Source organism: Hippocampus guttulatus, chromosome 8, assembly GCF_054856545.1.
Source record: "Hippocampus guttulatus isolate MCC_2025c chromosome 8, RoL_Hgut_1.0, whole genome shotgun sequence".
NCBI lineage: Eukaryota > Metazoa > Chordata > Actinopteri > Syngnathiformes > Syngnathidae > Hippocampus > Hippocampus guttulatus.
In genome coordinates, this window is record NC_141268.1 from 20,181,438 (window position 1) to 20,199,877 (window position 18,440).

At 41.6% G+C, this 18,440-nt stretch overlaps 2 protein-coding genes across 2 annotated transcripts in view; one reads left to right on the forward strand and one right to left on the reverse strand.

The window, feature by feature from the left end:
- Positions 1 to 18,440, forward strand: part of cenpp (centromere protein P) — a 60,139-nt gene that overhangs the window by 6,642 nt on the left and 35,057 nt on the right. The window lies entirely within an intron of this gene.
- Positions 476 to 6,734, reverse strand: ogna (osteoglycin, paralog a). Its single transcript, XM_086118834.1, has 6 exons — positions 6,511 to 6,734; positions 5,025 to 5,088; positions 3,183 to 3,347; positions 1,907 to 2,109; positions 1,671 to 1,763; positions 476 to 1,212 (listed from the first exon to the last, which is right to left on the reverse strand). The coding sequence occupies exons 1-6, from the start codon at positions 6,673 to 6,675 to the stop codon at positions 1,042 to 1,044; spliced, it is 861 nt and encodes a 286-aa protein (XP_085974960.1). The 5' UTR covers positions 6,676 to 6,734; the 3' UTR covers positions 476 to 1,041.

The following is an 18,440-nucleotide window of genomic DNA, read 5'->3' on the forward strand; positions in this document are numbered from 1 at the left end:
CAAGCCCTCGTGTTCATTTTTTATTCGGGGATGTTTTGAGTGCTTAAAACCACTGACAGCGAATGTACAAGATATACAATTTTGGTTCACAAGTATTTAAACATGGCTTTCATACACACTTAGAATGGATTTGAATTAAAGCAACGTGTAGACCCAATTGAAGAGGCATTCAGCAATGGCAGCCATTTTATGCATAAAATCTCAAAAGTATCAGTGCAATTGATCGCATAATTTTTAAGACTTGGGTGAATATTCTTTTAGATTCTGCAGTGCTTGGACCGCCAACTTTTGTTTTTTCTCCCAGGAGGGCCAAGATCCTTGCTTGCATGGCTTATGTGCCAATTCTTTTGAATCTCGCAAAATGGAAGTCATTCCTACACAAAATGGATGTCATGACTGTCGTCCTAAACAGCATGACCAAAAAATATTTGTAAATGCAGGTGCCGCTTCTTCACCAACAATGATTCCAAATCCATTAAAAAAAAAAAGTTCAACTTTATTCAAATATCTTAAGCCATACACATTTCCCTGTACAAGCACTATTCTATACACATTGGTAATAATTTTTATAGACAGATTTATTACTGAAGGGGACGCGTCGGGGCTACATCACATACACGGATTAAATAAATGCTGATAAATGCTTCGGTACTTAAATTCAAATTGCGTTTATAAATTAAACATAAAAAGAAGGCGAGGTGACCAAGGTCTACAAAGCCATCTCACTCATTGAGAGTCGTAGATATTGATTTATTGGTATCTGACATTGGAATTCATTGATTTTAGAAATTGTGTTTTTACAGAGCGTTTTGGATTCATTGCTTTGTAATAAAGGTGCAACAGGGGAATGACAATTCAAGGAGAATTTATAATCTGCTCTGTGGCCTCGTCAACAGATCTGCTGTGTACTCAAGCTTGATCATACTAGAAGCCTTTTTTTCCCCCCACGTTGATAGCCACTTGTCACACTTCTAGCCACAGCAGTTTGAAATTCTTCCGTTTATTCTATTGAAAAGGGACTACAGTCATGTTGGTGGTTCTTCACCGGTACCGTCCGATCGGCAGTACTTTCATACACATAAAGCTGTCGGGGTACTTGGACAGGATCACGGGATTTCCGTCCAGGCGAACTTCGCTGAGGCTGGGTCGAAGGTAGTAGGTGTCATTGGACCTGCAGAAGGTGTCAATGTTGATGTCTGTGATGTTGTTGTTCTGGTGGCAAGAGGGATACGGCGTCAAGAGTGAAACCGAGGCAGTAACATACCCACAAGCACAAGTCAAAAAGTAAAAATTGACTTTGGATGAACTTTGGAGTTATCGCATTTCTGTCAAATCGGGGTCCTATTATGCAAGACATTCAGTCTGATCTTGTGGAGCTGAGTTATTAGAGGGCTGTCATCAGATTGTCAACCAATCTTTCTGATGAGCTTGTTTTAAAATGGCGCCTGTAAATGGTCAACATGACCGTAAAATGGCTTCTTCAAATCCAAATGTCAGACGTCACGTGTCTTTTCGGGCATGGCACAGGAAATGGAGGCTGAATATTTCAGAAAATGACGAAGCAACAGATTCATTCCCAAATGGAGTTGCTCCAAATGGTGATGCCTTCACAATCTGCAACTGAACAACCTATGCAATACCCAATGTTTCCTAAGATATACTGTACATACCTGTAGATGCAACGTCCGAACCGTCTCCGGGATCTGTGGGACTGCCTCTATCTCATTATCAGCCAGGTACAAGTTGACCAGACCAGTCAGTTTCTGTCAGATTATGATCATGACAATTTCATCAACCAGAATGTGGTGTTTGTGTTCTTGCTCTACGATACGGCATGTTACACGAAGCAACGCTCGATGGTCATCATTAATAAGGTCAATGTGGTATTCTAGCTAGTGGTATCGACCTTGAAAGCAGTAGCTTTGACACCCTTGGTCTTCAGGAAGTTGTTGTTGGCGTTGAACGACATCAGCTTGCCGGGGAGCATCGGAAGCCTGACGAGCCGGTTGTCCGCGAGAGACAGTTCCTCCAGTAGCGGCAGCTTAGCGAAGGCCCCGTCCTCAATCTCCGAGATCAGGTTCCCCGTGAGGTCGATCCTCTTCAGCGTTACTGTAGCACAATGAAGATAAAACATAATGGCCAATGGCTTTGTAGCTAATTTTTTCCTTTGGTGTTACTATCCCATCATAAATGGTACCTGCATTACTTTTTCTTTCTCAACTGTGATGTCAACTGAAGCAAGAACCTTCTTTTATCCCAACGTTATCGCACACAGCAGATTGATTAAAGGTTGTCAATGTAGGTAATGACATAAGAGATTTAAAATAGTCATACATTTATAAGTTTTTTTTTAATCATTCTTTCCCTGAAAAAGTGAAATATATATTAAAAAATAATTTGGAGGGAGGGGAGACCTAATTTACCATCTAATTCCTATTTAAACAGCATATTTTTCAGTCAAAAATACTTCAATAGTCTTATGATAAATACTCGGGTTTAAAAAAATACATATTTTCAAGAAAGTAAATATTTTTTAGGCAAAAGTGTTTTGTATGTTTTTTTTTGGTGAAATTAAGATAAGATAAGAAAACCTTTATTAGTCTCGCAATGGAGAAATTCCCAATTCACAGCAGCAAAGTTATGAAAGGAAGAAGTAGAACAACAAAATATAGGAGCTGCTGGAAAGGCAGCCACTCTCGCGGCGCCATTTTGAAGTCAAAATAACAAAAATAACACAATCACTTTAATTTGGAGATTAGGACCCCCCCCGAGAAAATAATTATTCTGTCTCCCGTCTAATTTTGACTGTAAACTCCCAATATTTAAGCTTTTCACCACCACCCATCCATCCATTTTCTGATCCGCTTATCCTCACAAGGGTCGCGAGGCTTGTTGGAGCCTATGCCACTTTATTCGGGCAGTAGGCGGGGTACAACCTAAACTGATTGCCAGCCAATCAGAGTCAAGCAAATATGATATTTTTTTTCCCCAGAAAAAGCGACTTTATTGTATTGTATGTAAATTTCCCCAGTGTGGGATAAATAAAGGATAACTTATCTTTATTGTCATAGTTTATTTTATTCTTTCCCATGTGGATACTCTTAGACTTGTTTGTTGGTTGCGGGTTAGCAAGATCTGACAAGCTTAATCGTTTCGCTTCGGGATGCTCCGACACAACTTACCAATGTCAGCAAAATCCTTGGTGTTGATCTTTCTGATTTTGTTAAAGCGAGCATATAAGTAGGCCGTCTTCTTGGGCACGGTGGGAACTGCGGTCATGTCCGGGTTGACTTCCTCGCAGTACACTGAACCGGTTAGGCAGACGCACAGCAGACAAGTGGGCAGGTCTGCAACACAAGTGGCAATCCAGTGAGCGGGCAGAAAGGACTCACCTTGTCATAGTTGTTGTGCCCTAAACTGGCACACGATGCGGCCAAAGCCATATCTAATAAGGAATTGATTTCAAGGAAGCATTTTGACTTCGAGACATGCTTTGTTTGCCGAGGAGTTGTGTTGAAAGCAATTGACATCTCATGCCAGATGATGCTGACATCATCATAATGTTATGATAGCGGGAAAATGTTGCAATGTCGTACATTGTTGGGATCTATGGAAAAGTCGTGGAGAAACAAATGCTCTCTTTTATTCTGATTAAGCGTCACTTTCACGTGGTCTCTAGTTCCTTCCACCGTGGCCATTTAAAGCAGCTTTTTCCGCTTATGCGCTAGCTCGCTATCCTGTGTGTTCAATACCACTTTTTTTTTTCTCAGACCAATACCAGTACGAGTTTTCAGTTTTGAGTTTGCACCGATTCCACTAGCACTTTTGAAACATTTTCGAGATGCGCAATAACTTTTTTCGCCCCCCACGATACTGATAACCGATAATTTCCTGCTTCTCTTAGCCCATACGATAACCCATAACTTTTCTTTTTTGTACTTTACACATATATCTGTTGTTGCAGCTTCAAAGAGTAAAACATTTCAATCCCGCTTCCTAGTGAAGTGTTGGGGTTGTGACATGGAAACAGTCGATGACAACATACAGTTGCTTGTTTTCATACTTCCGGAACTCTTGCCATTTCGGATGATGAGGAAGTCTCAAAAGCTCTGATGCATATCAGTCCCTATTAGTAAAGTTGATCACATTTTCTTCTCACCGGACATTTTCAAGAACTAAAATACGGACAAATGATTAAAAACATCCCTCACCATAGCTGCACTTCAACAAGTCATCATCGCCTTTTGTATTCCAACAACTAGTACGCAGTGCGGCGTCATAGCATTTGGTAGTCATCAATTGAATTTCTCAACCACTTATCCTCACTATTACTCCTCAGCTTTGCCATAGCTCAGCCCGGCTCTCCTCCTTTTGTTTTTGTTGCCTCCGCCGCCTACAGCGCCTGCCAGACCCGGCAACAATCAATCCAAGGACGTCCCACCGGTTGCGCCATCTTATCCGGGATGTTGAAAGTGTGGTGAAAAGTTGCAATAACTCATCAATTTGTACTGTAATCCAATGTTGATTAAGTCCACGCGAGTGAAGTATCCAGCAACAAAGATAAAAGTGCAATTCAAAAGGAAAAGGTGTCATCACTCTCCAGTGGCCGGCCGAAGCAGCCACGGCTGTCTGGCCGGTGATTGCCAAGGGAGCCTTAGCGGCGGCTCTTATTCAGGTGATGTGTGCACTCACGAACATTCAAGTTTCAATATTTATAATAAATATTGCTGTGTGCAACCTTCACTCACTCAATCACTTTTTCATTTTCACATGCCTGTTTATTTTATCGTTCATCATTTATCGTTACTTTATCGTGCATCCATTGAAATAAGACCGGTATCGGCCCGATGCGATACGTGGGTATGCGCCGATGCAACATGGGAGGTGCGGCTGCGGGTTTGATGCTGGTGTCTCCCTAGGGAGTAAATAAGAGGCAGAACCACCACTACACTTTTTGTTCACATCCCCAGGATGCAAGCCCCAACAGTCATTTGAATGCGCAGTTAGCTTGTTCTTTGACTTACCTGATGCATCTCCCGCCGCCGGCATGGGGGTATTGTCTGGTTCGTCGGCCGAAGGCAGCTCTCTCTGTGGAATCAATCACACCCAAAATGAAAGTCAAGGTTGTCTTCTGTTTTCGTGGGAAATGATTCCACACTTTGGGAATTCTTTGTTTTCTCCGTGAGTCTGCAGTAACATGGAAACTGATCAACGCTTTGGTTGTCACCGTGTTTTTAATTGAAATATGTTGATTACTGGTTTTTCTGCTTTCTTGGCCCTTTCTCCTGGTCTTTGATGGAAGTGTAAAGTTGCAGCACATAACATCATCACATAACATCATCACATAACGTCGCTAACAAAAGCTAGCCGTAAAAAGCTATTTATTTCTGTATCGTACATTGAGCACCAAGGGCTGGGGTTCACGTCGGAACGCTTCAGTGTTTTCCTCTGCAAATGTGAGCAAATTGATTTAGTGTTTCACAACAGATGGGAAATGTTGGGATTTTTCGGGCGGTTCGGTCCATCTGTTCCGGTCCCGAGAGTGCAAAGTGAAGATTACGTTGATAAATGGACTCGCTCGATTCATGCAGCGCTTTCACCACAAAGCAGACAACGTTTGGTTTTGCTTGGCCGGGGCGCTCGCAAAATGGCTTCTTGTGGTGGTGTGACGGTTTTTGCGGTGGATGTCAAGTCGTTATAGTGTGGAGTGTTGTGCTGCCATGAGGAAACGTTGGCCTCAAGAGTGGTGCGCAGAGAGCCGACTTTGGCAAATGTACAGTCGGGGAACTAAATGGGGGCAATTTTGATGTGTCTCAAGGAGAAAAACAAGCACTCAGTTGAATATTAGTGTTAGAAATTAACATTTTGTTGTCGGAACTGTCATATTCTTTTTTAGCCTTTGCACACCCTTGGGGGAAGAAAATTTATTGGAAAGAATCAAATGATCAACCCCCCCACAAAAAAAAACTACACACCCCCTTAAACATTCTGATGGGGTTAGTGCACCCCCCCAAAACACACACACACACACAGCCTCAAAAACAAAACACATCAAAGCCTGTATAACTAAGCCAATGGCAAGTTTTAAAACTAAAATTTTTCCAAAGCAAGTGCTTTTATTTCTATTTTTTTGCCATTGTGCACCACATACACACCCTAGTAAATCAAGGGAATCTGGATATTTTTTAAATGAAAATTAAATTACAATTTTACTGCCCGACATTGGTCTTGATTTAGTATCGTTTTCAAACAAGTTCTTCCTTAACTTCTTGAGCCAAGCTTCCTCCTTATTAGAACTAAAGAATTTTCAAAATAAAACATTTCATACTTGACTTTCATATTTGAATGAACTGTCTTTAAAAGGAACTGATGATGAAAACTTTCCACTTCAAAACCATTTTGATGATGTCATTTCATAACTTTTAAAGCAAGTGTGCCTGAATTTTCTAAAAACTTTAAAAAACCCCCCACACATTTGTAAGTGAAACACAGATGGAAGTCAGTTCTTACCCTTGCCCGCATCGATTTGAAGCCGTTGCCAAAGAAGCTGCCTCGCTGCCTTCCTGGTGTGGCCGCCTGCCGAGCATCCTCGCGGTAGCTGGCAGCCGTGCCGGCAGTCAGCCACGGCGCTAGCAGCATGCACGTCAGTACGAGCGCCCTCATGCTGCTCGCCATACCTTCTGAATTTGGGACAGCAGATGCGCCGCGCTTCAAGCCCCCTCGGCGCGGGCTGTGTCAAATGACGCTATTTAAAGGCTCACGCGGAATGCTACAAAGCAGAGAGGGTTTTTATTTAACCCTTTCCTAACCGGGTCTCACTCCTCCAACCCCCAAAGGAAGAAGTCATGTAAATTAGAACGAATGACTTCCAAAAACATGGATGCTTGCTTAATAGAAGACTCAAAAAATTGTCCCTAGGTGTGAATTTAAGTGAAGATCGGTAGCTCAGAGTGTGGATGGATGGATGAATGCTTTCAGGGTCAAACTGTCAGCATGAATTTATTTAATTATTTATTTTAACCGTGGGACATCCAAATGGGTTAAGGATAGCAAACGTATGGCAATTAACATGCAATTGGGGAAAAAAAGAAATGACAAATTATATTTAATAAAAATATATATCTTAAAATATAATTTTAATGAAACATTGTGCACTGCCGGTCCAAGATGGAGTAGGAAGAACTGAAAAGAGGTTGAAATGTTTAAATTGATGAAAATGCTAATTTATTAAAGGTCTTGCGTGCATACTTTTTCAAACCCCAAGAGCTTGGACTTATTTTCACATTATCCTCAAAGACAAAAATATGTATTGCTATAATTTCTTGGTAAGTTGATACAAGTTAATGTTCAAGGAAAAAAAAAAATTTCAAAGCTTGTTTGATGTGAAGAAGAATAAAGAAAATCCCATACAGTATTAAAAAAAACTATTTGTTTTGGACAATGACTTTGCCATTTGCTTTTTTTTCGAATGGATAATACTTTTTTTCGTTTGAAAAAGAATAAGGCTTCCATGGGGGGAAAAAAAATGATTTTAGCAAAAAGATTTGTTTTTATCAAGGGCCCATACCGCCCAATCCTATGATGTAGTCAAAATCCAAACTCATCAAGAGAAAGCTCTACTATATTAACCCTGTCATGAAAATATTTGCTTTATGTAACGAAAGCCGGACGGCATAAGAACAATCCTCGAGTCAGAGGTTGACAACAGCCACTTGTTCCAGTGGTTCCACATCATAGCGTGAGGTCTTAACCGTGTCGGTGAACACAGGCATATTACATAACATGTCAGCCAGCGCGCTGTCAAAGTCTCAGTTGGTAGGCCTCGAGAGTTGCCAGGTGGCGAGGGGTTAATGCATCTCGGCAGCCCGCCGCTCTGCGCTCGTTGATGCCAGGCCAGGTGGTCCCGCCGTGCTTGCGTCATCCAAGTCGGGAAGTGTAAAGTCTTCAGGGACGAATGCTCCGGCCACTCCACACCTGCCGCTGGAAAAGCCAGCTCGCTGTCATATTGACCATGTGGATTATTTTGACTACTCGCTGCGCATACACTTTGCATCAACTTAATCGTGATATTGAAATGCATGACTGTTCCTCTTCTCAAATTCACCTCTTTGTATTTCTTTTCACACCCATCCTGTTGTTGAATTATCTTCCAGGAAGTAGAGTATGGATGCTGGTAGTTCACGCAACTCAACAAGCAGCACTTTGGTGGCTGGTGAACAACTTCAAACTAGTTGTTGCTTCCAGTGACGTTCCGCCGCATCGCTCAGTCTTGGTGCTGTTTTCAATAATTAATCTTCAAACCTATTTGGAAACAATTCTCAGAATTCATATTTCAGTGTCTTTAAGTCCTGGTCGGCTGCTAACTGGCTTTAGCATGAGCATTTGTTTTCAGTCCTGATCGTCCAGCTCTCATGGAAAGTAAAAGTTCCATGAAAAAAAGTAGTTTATAAAAAGTAGGAATCATTTTTAAAAAAGACGATCGAAATATCGGAATACATTACACACTCTGATATAGCCATCTAAACTGTCATCTTTCGGCCACACATTTCGACTTGGACTTGCTTTTAAAACAAAAAAAAAACCTGAAAAAACAAAAACAAAAAAAACAGTACTTTGAATGCGGATGTTGTATCTTTATCACACGACAGCCCCGGAGGGGGGAAAAAAAGCTCCTCTCTGGCGCTCTTCCTCCAGTCATAAAAGTTCAAAGGTGCTCATAATTGCTATTACACCTGTAACGGTGGAGGCTCATGTTCCATGCAGGGTTATATCTTTTTCTTGAGTTGAGTCCTCTCCTCATGAGCCATGAGAGGGTCACATGTTTTCGATTTAAGCCGATTGCTGTTGAACTCATTGTTGCAGTCGCTGCAGCGCTCGCCCTCGCTCGGTTTTTCCCCTCTTGCTGCAACTTGTCAAGAAGAAGAAGCATCGGCACACCTAAAAAAAAAGAAAATGTGGGGAAGCCCGACACGTCTTTTTGCCTTGGCAAAGTTCATTGAATCCAGGCCAAATGCAGCCACTAGTCAACAGCTGTGAAATGCACTCGGCACTCTCTGATCGTCTTTATAATGCCAATTTTCTCTCCGTGGAAAATTTTCCCATACTTGTTTGCCAGATTCAGTCTCCTATTTATTTATTTTTTAATATTTACTTGTGGCATTGTGTAAATTACAGGTGCTCACAGTTTTTGTGCCACATTTGAATTGTACAGTTCATTTTTTAATGAGAGGGGAAGGGGGGGGGGAAAGGCTGAAATTTTGTGTACACTTTGACAAATAATGTATTTATAAGTATTTTTATTGTAACTAACTAACCACTCATAACATGTGAATATAAAATAGTCTATTTTACAAAAAAATATAGTTAAACGTTTACTGTACAACAAGTTGATTATATTGAATAAGAAAAATTGTCATACTTGACAAGCGTACAAAGCGCCTCCAAATATAGTCATCACGTCGCGTCGGTGTGATATTTTGAGTACCATGTTAATACCTCAGACATTGTCAAAGATTGAGTCAAGTAAGCACTGTTGAAGGAAGCAACTTTACAGTACATTGGATTCTTTTATTTGGCTCCACAGAAGAAGAAAAAGAATGCTGTCGGAATTTGACATGATTGTGGACTGGAGAGTTGCGTAAGCATGACACTATTGTAAAGTTTCAGTACGCTCTCACTTCCAAATAGAGTGTGTGTCTGAAGTTAGCATCCGACTATCTGCTGCTAGCTCTCCCAAAATGGGCCTGAACTCAACTCGATTGTGCTCCAAATGTTCTTATGCATCCGTCTTTTTTCATGACATGACATGGAAATAAATCATCAGAGGGAAAAGTTTTGCTGCTTGTCCACTGAGTAAATCAAATGACTCTGTTCTTTATCGCTGTAAATATTTTGGAAGCCAACCCACGTGGGAAAGAATAATTTGGTCTTCCTATATGCACCGGTGATGGCTTTTCCTTCTGCTCGGACTCTATTCAAATAGTGGAATTCCGACTTGGAATTCAGTCCAAGAGAATTTCAGGGAGTGGGGGCACAGCATTGCTAAAACAGCTGCACATGCACTGAGGAAAACAACAACGAAGGTGTGGAAGGATTGTTATTTTGCCCCGACATAGCGTTGCAAAGGTTTTGTGGGATGAAAATTCATGCATTGTGGTTGTAGTTTATGGGTTTGACATTGTTATTTTTGGTGGCCTACCATGTATCATTTGATGAAGTATTTAAGGATTGTGTGTTTAGAAAGCCGGCTGTCGACGCATGCTTCCTGCTGTCAGCTAGATTTGGAGCAGATGTGGCCAAGCGAAGACTGCGCTAAATCAACACTGTAGTGCAACAAAAGGAGGTGCGCAAAGAATAATGGCTCCCGATGCACAAAACATTCTCGCAAACTCGCAATGTCACCCTCTTTATAAGCAGGTCAATGCAATATTTATTTATTTTTTTTATAATTTTTAAATTATTTTTTTACTTTAAAATAAATTCTTTGTATATTTAAGTAAGCGGCAGCAAACAAAAATGTGCACATTCTTAAATATAAATTTCAACATCATGGATTGAGTTCTCCTTTCACACCACATTTGAAGCGGGGATACGAGACAGATAAAAGACACTTGGATCAGAAATTTGTCACATAGTGTGGGCGGAGCTTGGCGGCAAAATCAGATGATTCATCACGAAATGCCAAATTGTAATGACCAAATTTCACTGTACATAGCGAATAAATCTCGAGTGTCTTTGTAACATGAGGAAGAGCCAGCCACCGAGTGGAAAAACGGCCTGCCTACGACGAGATTCACTTAAGATAGACTCAAATGCAGTCGTAACTCGGCGCACCCGAAACGTCAAGCAAACGCAATCGAAAGCAGATGTCCGCATAACGATGATGCCAACTGGAACATTTCGATCTTCAATTGATAGCTTTAATTATTGGTCATTACGCAGAAATGCAACATTGCAAATATATGTGTATATATACTGTATGTACAGTATATATTTCATGGACAAAAATAATCAAATCAGGCTGTCTAAATAGTACATCAACAACAGGGCTTGTATCAAGTATTTCAGCTGCTCCGTAAAAGTCAAATTGATATAGGTGTCGGAATTACGGGCTAAAATCATTTGCCATTCAAGACCAGAGGTGCCAAACGTACTCACACTCTCTATGTATGTAGAAGTCTACATCTAACAAGGTGGTTGCAAAAATTCACTTTGGTCTCAATGAAGGTCCTCAACTCACGTCAACACACAGGTAGACACCAGTACGCCACAAGATGAAGACAAAGCCCTAATTTTCTCTGAATGTAATGCCTCCTCAACTCATGTTAGCATAGTTCCTTGGCACCAAATAGTCACAAGATGGTGGCAAAGTACTTTTTTTTTTCCTCTGAAGGAAGCTCCTCCCTTCACTTCAACATAGTTCTTTGGCCCAAAAATGTCATCACATGATGGCAAAAGCAATACAATGGTCTAGATGAAGCTCCTTGACTCATTTGAACATAGTCCCGCGGCGGCAAAGCACGGCTTTTGTCTCAATGAAGCTCCTTAAATCACTTTAAAATATTTCTTTGGCACCAAGACGTCACAAATAGTGCCATTATACACTCACTTGAATGGAGTTCTTTGGCACCGTGATCATGGCAAAGCACTACCTTTGTCAAAATTTTCCCATCTTTGGCTCAAGTGTCAACATATTTTGACTTTACGAAAGGCGACAGAGATGGCCAGACAGAGGCAGAATCACAGACGCCGTTTGATGAGTCCAAAAAGAAAGAGAGAAAGAAAAAAAATCATTTTCTCCAGACGGTGGCGGCGGCCATGCTCTCCTCATCACAATTAGTGCTGGGAGAAATATTTTGCGAGCGCGGTGTCCTCGTGAAACAAACGTAATTGCATTAACATGGTAACTTCCAAGAAGTCGACACGTGAGGAACGCATTGACGCCGACCACAAAGAGCAGCATCAACGAATAAAGGAGGCCTGAGTCACCACACAGACAGGACACGCCTGATTGAAGCCAACCAGAAGAAGACATAACAACAATTTTACACCGCGCAAAATTCAACCGCACGCGTGCGACTTGAAACCACAATTGGTTGACTTGAAATAACCCGATGTGTCCACTTATTGAAGGGCTTCACGTGCGCCTCATCGTGAAATTTGAAACGTCATCCCCCTGCAGCAAATCACGTTTACGGCACGGATGAGCGTCTTCATCGCCAAGGCTAATGCAATAAGTGTAATGTTGCACTGCGATGCCATTCACGTCAGTTACGAGGCAATACGGTTCACTCCAATGTGATTGACTCCAATTCCGAAGCACTTCACTCAGATTACGACTAGGCTCAAGGATACGATTCCGGCCAACTGATCGGATTCACTCCAGGCGACGTTAAGAAACGACGAACAAATGCGGCTTCGGCAGGCGGCGAAAAGTGTTACGAAAGCAACACCGAGCGAGTCGTTGCGAAAAATCCCAGCTCATATCAAAAGCCTCGGCGTATAATTGTGGAGGATTTTTGATGGGAAGGGGCGATTTTAGTATACCTCTCACGCTACGATAAGGACTTCCAGACGAGCAGCCATGCTTCGCTCGCTACGATAAACAGTCGGCAGCCCTGAGCTGTCCGCTGCCTGACACACAGCAAAGATCCCGTGTAATTCACCACAGGTGACAGGAGTAAGGCTTGATCAAAACGAGCAGAAGTAGAGTTGAAACCGAATATACTGTCGTGGCTTTTGCGCTGTATAGACTGTTCATTCATGCGCAGCAGCGGTGTGCAGTCAGAGCCTCCTGAAATTGTATTCTGTGTTTCTTTTCAACAGTCGATTGTCTCCATTTCGTCACCATTTTCTTGACTGCCCAGCTTCAAGTTGTGCGAAGGGAGTTCATTTGAGTTTGCTCGGATCTGAAGTTTTTGCTTGCAAGTCAAAAAAATAAATAAATAAAACCTCGTACCTCAAGGCATTACCGTATGTATACCGATAACTAATCACGTTGGTCATGATCATCGTGATATGAAATTGTCATCCCGTTTAGTTGCTCCTGCAAATTGGACGATGTGGTCACTTTTGATGAGTGTCACCCGAGGCATTACGATCGATTATCCCGAGGTAGATCAGCTCCGCTGGTCTTTGCGAAATCTAGCGGGATACATTGTAGTTGTCCATGTTCATACCTTCCGAGTTTTTGGCAAGTTGCGAAGTGATGGATGAGATTTTTATTTTCGGGGCGAGAAGCAGAAGTAAAGGTCATCTTCGGCCGCCTCATGACCAGTATGCCTCACTTCAGACATGCTGCCAATGTGAGCTCCCCAAAAGCAGCTTCGGACTCGCCGTGTCATCAAAGGTAATCACAGGTTAAAAATAATACAGGACCCCATTATTCCTCCACTTGCACAGTTTTTTTCTTTTACCAGCACACCTTTGGATTCATCAATGTCTCCCAAAAATTCATCTGTGAAAAGTTCCATTGTGGGTGAGCTTGAAATATCTCATATTTTGCATGGATCTTTTCAGAAGAGCCACAAAACTGTGATGGAATTTTTTTCTCTCTGTCTTCTTTTGGGAACGGGATTATTCAAGTGCAGGCTTTACAGCGAGCTTTAGGAATTCAAACGAAGTCTGCTCTTAATCAAGCGAGTATTAGGCTCTGACATAGGATGCCTTCATGTCTCGTTCATGATTCCTTTCCCCCGCTTTGGGAAAGATGTCTTTTTCTCGTGTCGCTTTTGTTGACCATGAATTTTCCAGATTCTGAGGCAGTATCAGAAGCAAGAATATTACCCACACTTAAAAAAAAAATCTCAGACGGTGGATAAAAAGTCTGCGAACCCAAGTTCAAGTGCCAGATGTTTTGATAGATGTATAAAAAAAAAAAATGAAACCAAGACAAATCATTGCCAAAAATAAATAAATAAATGTGGGCTATTAGCTGTGCAACTCAATCAGAAAAATCTCTTTTTGGAAGGGGAAATAAAAATAAACAACAGATTAGCAAGATGCAAACCGTATTTTATAAAGTGAAAAACCAAAACAAAACTAAAAATCACCAAAACTAGTTTGGGAAAATTTGTTAGGGTCCAATGAAAGCAAGGTTGAACTTGTCATAATGGTGGAAGAAGTTTGGAAATGCTTAATCACTGCTTTATTGCCTAATGCTTCATTCACAGGTCGCTTTTATATACCTGTATGTGTTTTTGTGTGTGTGTGTGTGTGTGTTGTGTGTGTGTATATGTATACAGTATATATCACAAAAACCTGGGATTTGAATAGGGGTGTGTAGACTTTTTATATCCACTGTATATGCCTGTTATCACTGTTGGATGAAGTGATTCCGCATCCAATCTAGCAACACTATCGCTCTGCTTCGCTTTTGGTTTTGACGTGATAGTGCTTCCGTGCAGTCCGACCTCGGCTTGAAAAGCTGCTGATCTTCCCCGAGCCTCCTTTTCAAGTCATGTGAAAACAAACTTGCTCTGAAGGTATGAGATAAATTAGGCTGACTGTGACATCACAGTTGGGCTAAAATGTGAACAGCTTACTTGCTGTCAGATTTTGCGATCTTGGCAGCTAGAAATGTACGCGGTTTTGGGATTTCACTCTTATTTCGTAGCACATGAGTCATCTTCTACGCTTTGCATCTTTTTCCTTGTTTGCCGTTACTCTCTCTGAAAAGGTAATCGAAACAATTTCTTCCTCATTTCAAACATTTTGAAAGCATCGAAACCAATGAATTCGATGGAGAAGACTAAAGCAAGGGATACCCCACCGTAGACATTCTGCCACGTTTTGAGCCGCCCATCAGACCAAAGCCAAGCCAGGTCCAAAAACCACAACCGTCGTTTGTTTTGCTTGTGACTCATCCTGCTTGTTGAGCTCTTATGACTTTGTTTACCTCTCGGAAGGCGTTTAGTTGCGAACATGTCCTATCATTGTTTATGTAAGTGCGCGCATACACGTGCATTCATTTGTGTGTGTGTGTGTGTGTGTGTGTGTGTGTGTGTGTGTGTGTGTGTGTGTGTGCGCTGTGAGACGTGGCAGGAGGGGGGTCTGGCCAAGTGGTAGATCTCTTCCATATGTTTCCTGCAGCTTGCCTCTTGCCTCCCCAAAAGTCCACACTTACCAAGTCTTCATTTCACTTACGGCCGTGCCTGCGAAATCGCGAACAACGGGAAAAGTTAAGCACCTTTCTATCCCGATTCTGGGTGCGTTGGCTTCCGAATCAGGCGGACGATCTCAAATCCGGTCAGTTTTTGTGAGTCGAGGAATTGTGACGGCTGGATTTAGCATATTCATCGCAGTTTTCGTTGACTTTTTTTGGGACATTATTTGGTCGTTAGCATTAGCATTGCAATCAGACAAAAGGCAGAAATGTCAGCCGGCCCTTGATTTGTTTTGACGGTCATCAACAGAGAAGTCGAGTTGGAACATTACAGTCTTAACATAACAATTAGACACCTGGAATTGAAGATTCAAACATCTGATACCGCCAGAAACACCATCTACTCCATAATTTGTTTCGACGGTTGGACAGTTCCTGATTGGAACTGCAACAACCTGGAAAGTCACTTCTGAACATGACGGTCTTAACATTAGATTCGTTTTAATCTTACATTGCAGGGGGTTCACCTGAATTTAACATCAAAGCTTCTAAAATCCTCACAAACATCATCTTCCCCTTGATGCTTTTTTTTTTTGGTCAATTGGTAACGGTTTGAAATACGCCTTACTGCTCCCTGTGGTACTACAATGGAATGGCGTCAACCTGAAGGTGCAGGTCTGACCGTGGCAGCTAACAGCCGTTAGTGCTGCGTCTTTATTGCCGGGAATTTACTCGGACAGTAAATTGTACATTTACGCTTTAGGTAAATGTAGATCTGACAATCACCTGTGCTGTTTGTATACGATTGTACGTACATTAGGGGAATCTTTGCCAATGTTTCGTGTCTCACGCCATCATTTTAAATCCAGTTTTACGCTTTCATGCTGGAAAACATCAGCATCCTACAACTGTGTTATTTGTCCCACTGTTTAATTTCATTTACCAGCAAAATACCGTAACAAAAACTACCGTATGGATAAGCACTAAGTTGTCTAGCAATTGATCTAGTTTCTTGCTTTCTCTTTTCCTACATAGCGTTTTAAAAAATATTTGTTGCTTACAACTAATATCAATCATCTAAACAGCCAAGAACAAAACTTCATGTAGCGAAAAAACCCCCAACAACAAACCTTGAACACCTCTGAGCAGACGTTTTAGTGGGCACTGACATCTGCTGGTGGATTGAGAATCAATGAAAGTCTTTATTTCCAGTTGTTTTTTTTTCCATATCAGCCATATTACGACTAGATAATTAGCTGTAGAATGAGAGCCAGTCTTGGTCATCTTTTGTTTATCTCTACTTTATTGCAAAGGCAACAACAAGGTGGATGAGCTAAACGTTGGCATCAATGACATGATGCCAGTCAAGTCTTAACTAATTGACTGTAACCAGCAGAGGGTGGCATTACTTCAGCAGTCACAATTGCTTCCAGTTCGAATTACATTCAGCATGAGTGTAGGCCTGACAGGATCCGCTGTCTTGGCAAGACAAGAGAGTTGAAAAGTGTATGGAGTGAGGTTCCCTGGGCCGGTGATGTTAGCAAATGCTAAATTACACGGGTGTCGATTCATTTGAGTACATGGGCCACATTCCAGACCACTTTGAGCTCACGTTAAGCTATGAACAAGCTTCAAATAACAACAGTTCCACATTTTCCTTATTGTTTTTAGTACAAATTCATGACAAGAACATCTGAAAAAACAGTTTTTGATTATTATCTTGTTGCAAATCATATGAGCAATCTGAAATTGCTTCTTAAACAAAAATGTGTTCAAGAGCATCAATATCAGGCGTCAAATCCTGATAAGTGGCCACTTCCAGATTTGCGTGGAAGTGGTTGCCCGTATGTCCTCCACTGGACAAAATTTGCAACAGCAGTCACTTGTATTGAAAAACTCCACTGAATGTGTTCTCGGGCTGGATTGGATCCACTGCCCCCACCCAACAGGCCGGTTCCGGTCCAAGGGCCATACGTTTGACACCCCTGCGCTAAGAGCCCCAATGACAACAGTGAACAAGATTGGGGAGGTGTTCCAGGTTTATTTGAAAACATACTCAATAAATATAGCACCATGAGAGGATGTGACAAAATGTGACAAAAACATGCCGAGAATTCTTGTGCAATTATCGCTTTCTTGCAAATCAGTGTGACATGAGCCGCATTTGGGCTCAACCTGCAGGAGACATTTGTGACAATTGGTTCATCCACAGCCCTGCCGAGGACACTTCTGTTTTTGGTTTTTGTGACAAAGACGACATCTGGGAAATTACTCCACATGCATATAAAACATTTCATGACAAAGGGGAAAAAAAATGCTTGGGCTTTGGAGTCATGTATTCTTGTATTACTGCACTGAATCTGCCCAATATCCCCCTGAAGTGATTACAGACCTTTGCTGGAAAGAACACTTGTTCAAAATGGAAGATTTGGACTTTGCGATGCCCGCAAATGACATCAACGAAAAACTGAATGAAAGATAAAGAGGGAAAATTTCTTTGTTAGTTTGAGGAGGGGTACAGAGTCAACGTGAGCATATTTTTAAGCATACAATGTTAGAGCAAGTATAAAGTTTGGAGGTGGTTTAAATTGTTGCGATCGTTGCGCGGTGCTAACGTAGCTAATGCCAAAAAAATCAACCTATTCGCGGGGCTTCTCGGTTTGCGACGGCATTGATGCAAAGTTTAAGGTCATAAACAGCTGTCGTTAACCGAGGACCCCCTGAACCGATAAACCGTCAATGGAATTTACAACAGTCAGCGTTAGCAATTCAATTCTGAATTTATCGTCACTATAACATATGTCAATGAGTTGTTGATGTGTTTTTTTTAGTGCTGTAATTGCTATTGCGTTCGTGAACTGAACTTTCTCGCAACCCGAAGACCGGCAGCACTGATAAACTGTGGTCACATTTATGACAAGCAATTGTACTTAGATTTTTTTTGGACAATTCTCGTCATTGCCGTATTTAGCACGTATGAGAGTCGTACTTGTTTTTCCCGCTTCACCCTTTCCAGGACTGCACGTCACAACAGAAAACTAATGGAAATAGAAGACCATTACAGAGCGACAGAAAATGACATTTCGTTACCTAAAGAAAAGATGAGGGCAGAAGTGTGGGCGTATTGAGCTTTTTCCAAGACTGTCGATGAGAAATTAATGAACGATGATCAACATGCCGGCTGAGAATGCAGGGAAAAAATGTCAAACGTTGCCGAGACGGGCGGAAAACACGGAAAGACTATCCAAAATTGTACAGTAAACACCCATTTAATTATTATTATTATTTTTTTTTTTTTTGCAGAGAGATCCTTACTGTGTATAGGGAAAAATGCAAG

Excerpts from the sequence above, each read along its gene's own strand:
- ogna (XM_086118834.1), bottom strand. The coding sequence starts at position 6,675 with ATGGCGAGCAGCATGAGGGCGCTCGTACTGACGTGCATGCTGCTAGCG. Across the intron at positions 5,089-6,510 it reads TCAAATCGATGCGGGCAAGG|AGAGAGCTGCCTTCGGCCGA; the intron begins GTAAGAACTGAC and ends TTGATTCCACAG. Across the intron at positions 1,764-1,906 it reads TCAAAGCTACTGCTTTCAAG|AAACTGACTGGTCTGGTCAA; the intron begins GTCGATACCACT and ends ATAATCTGACAG.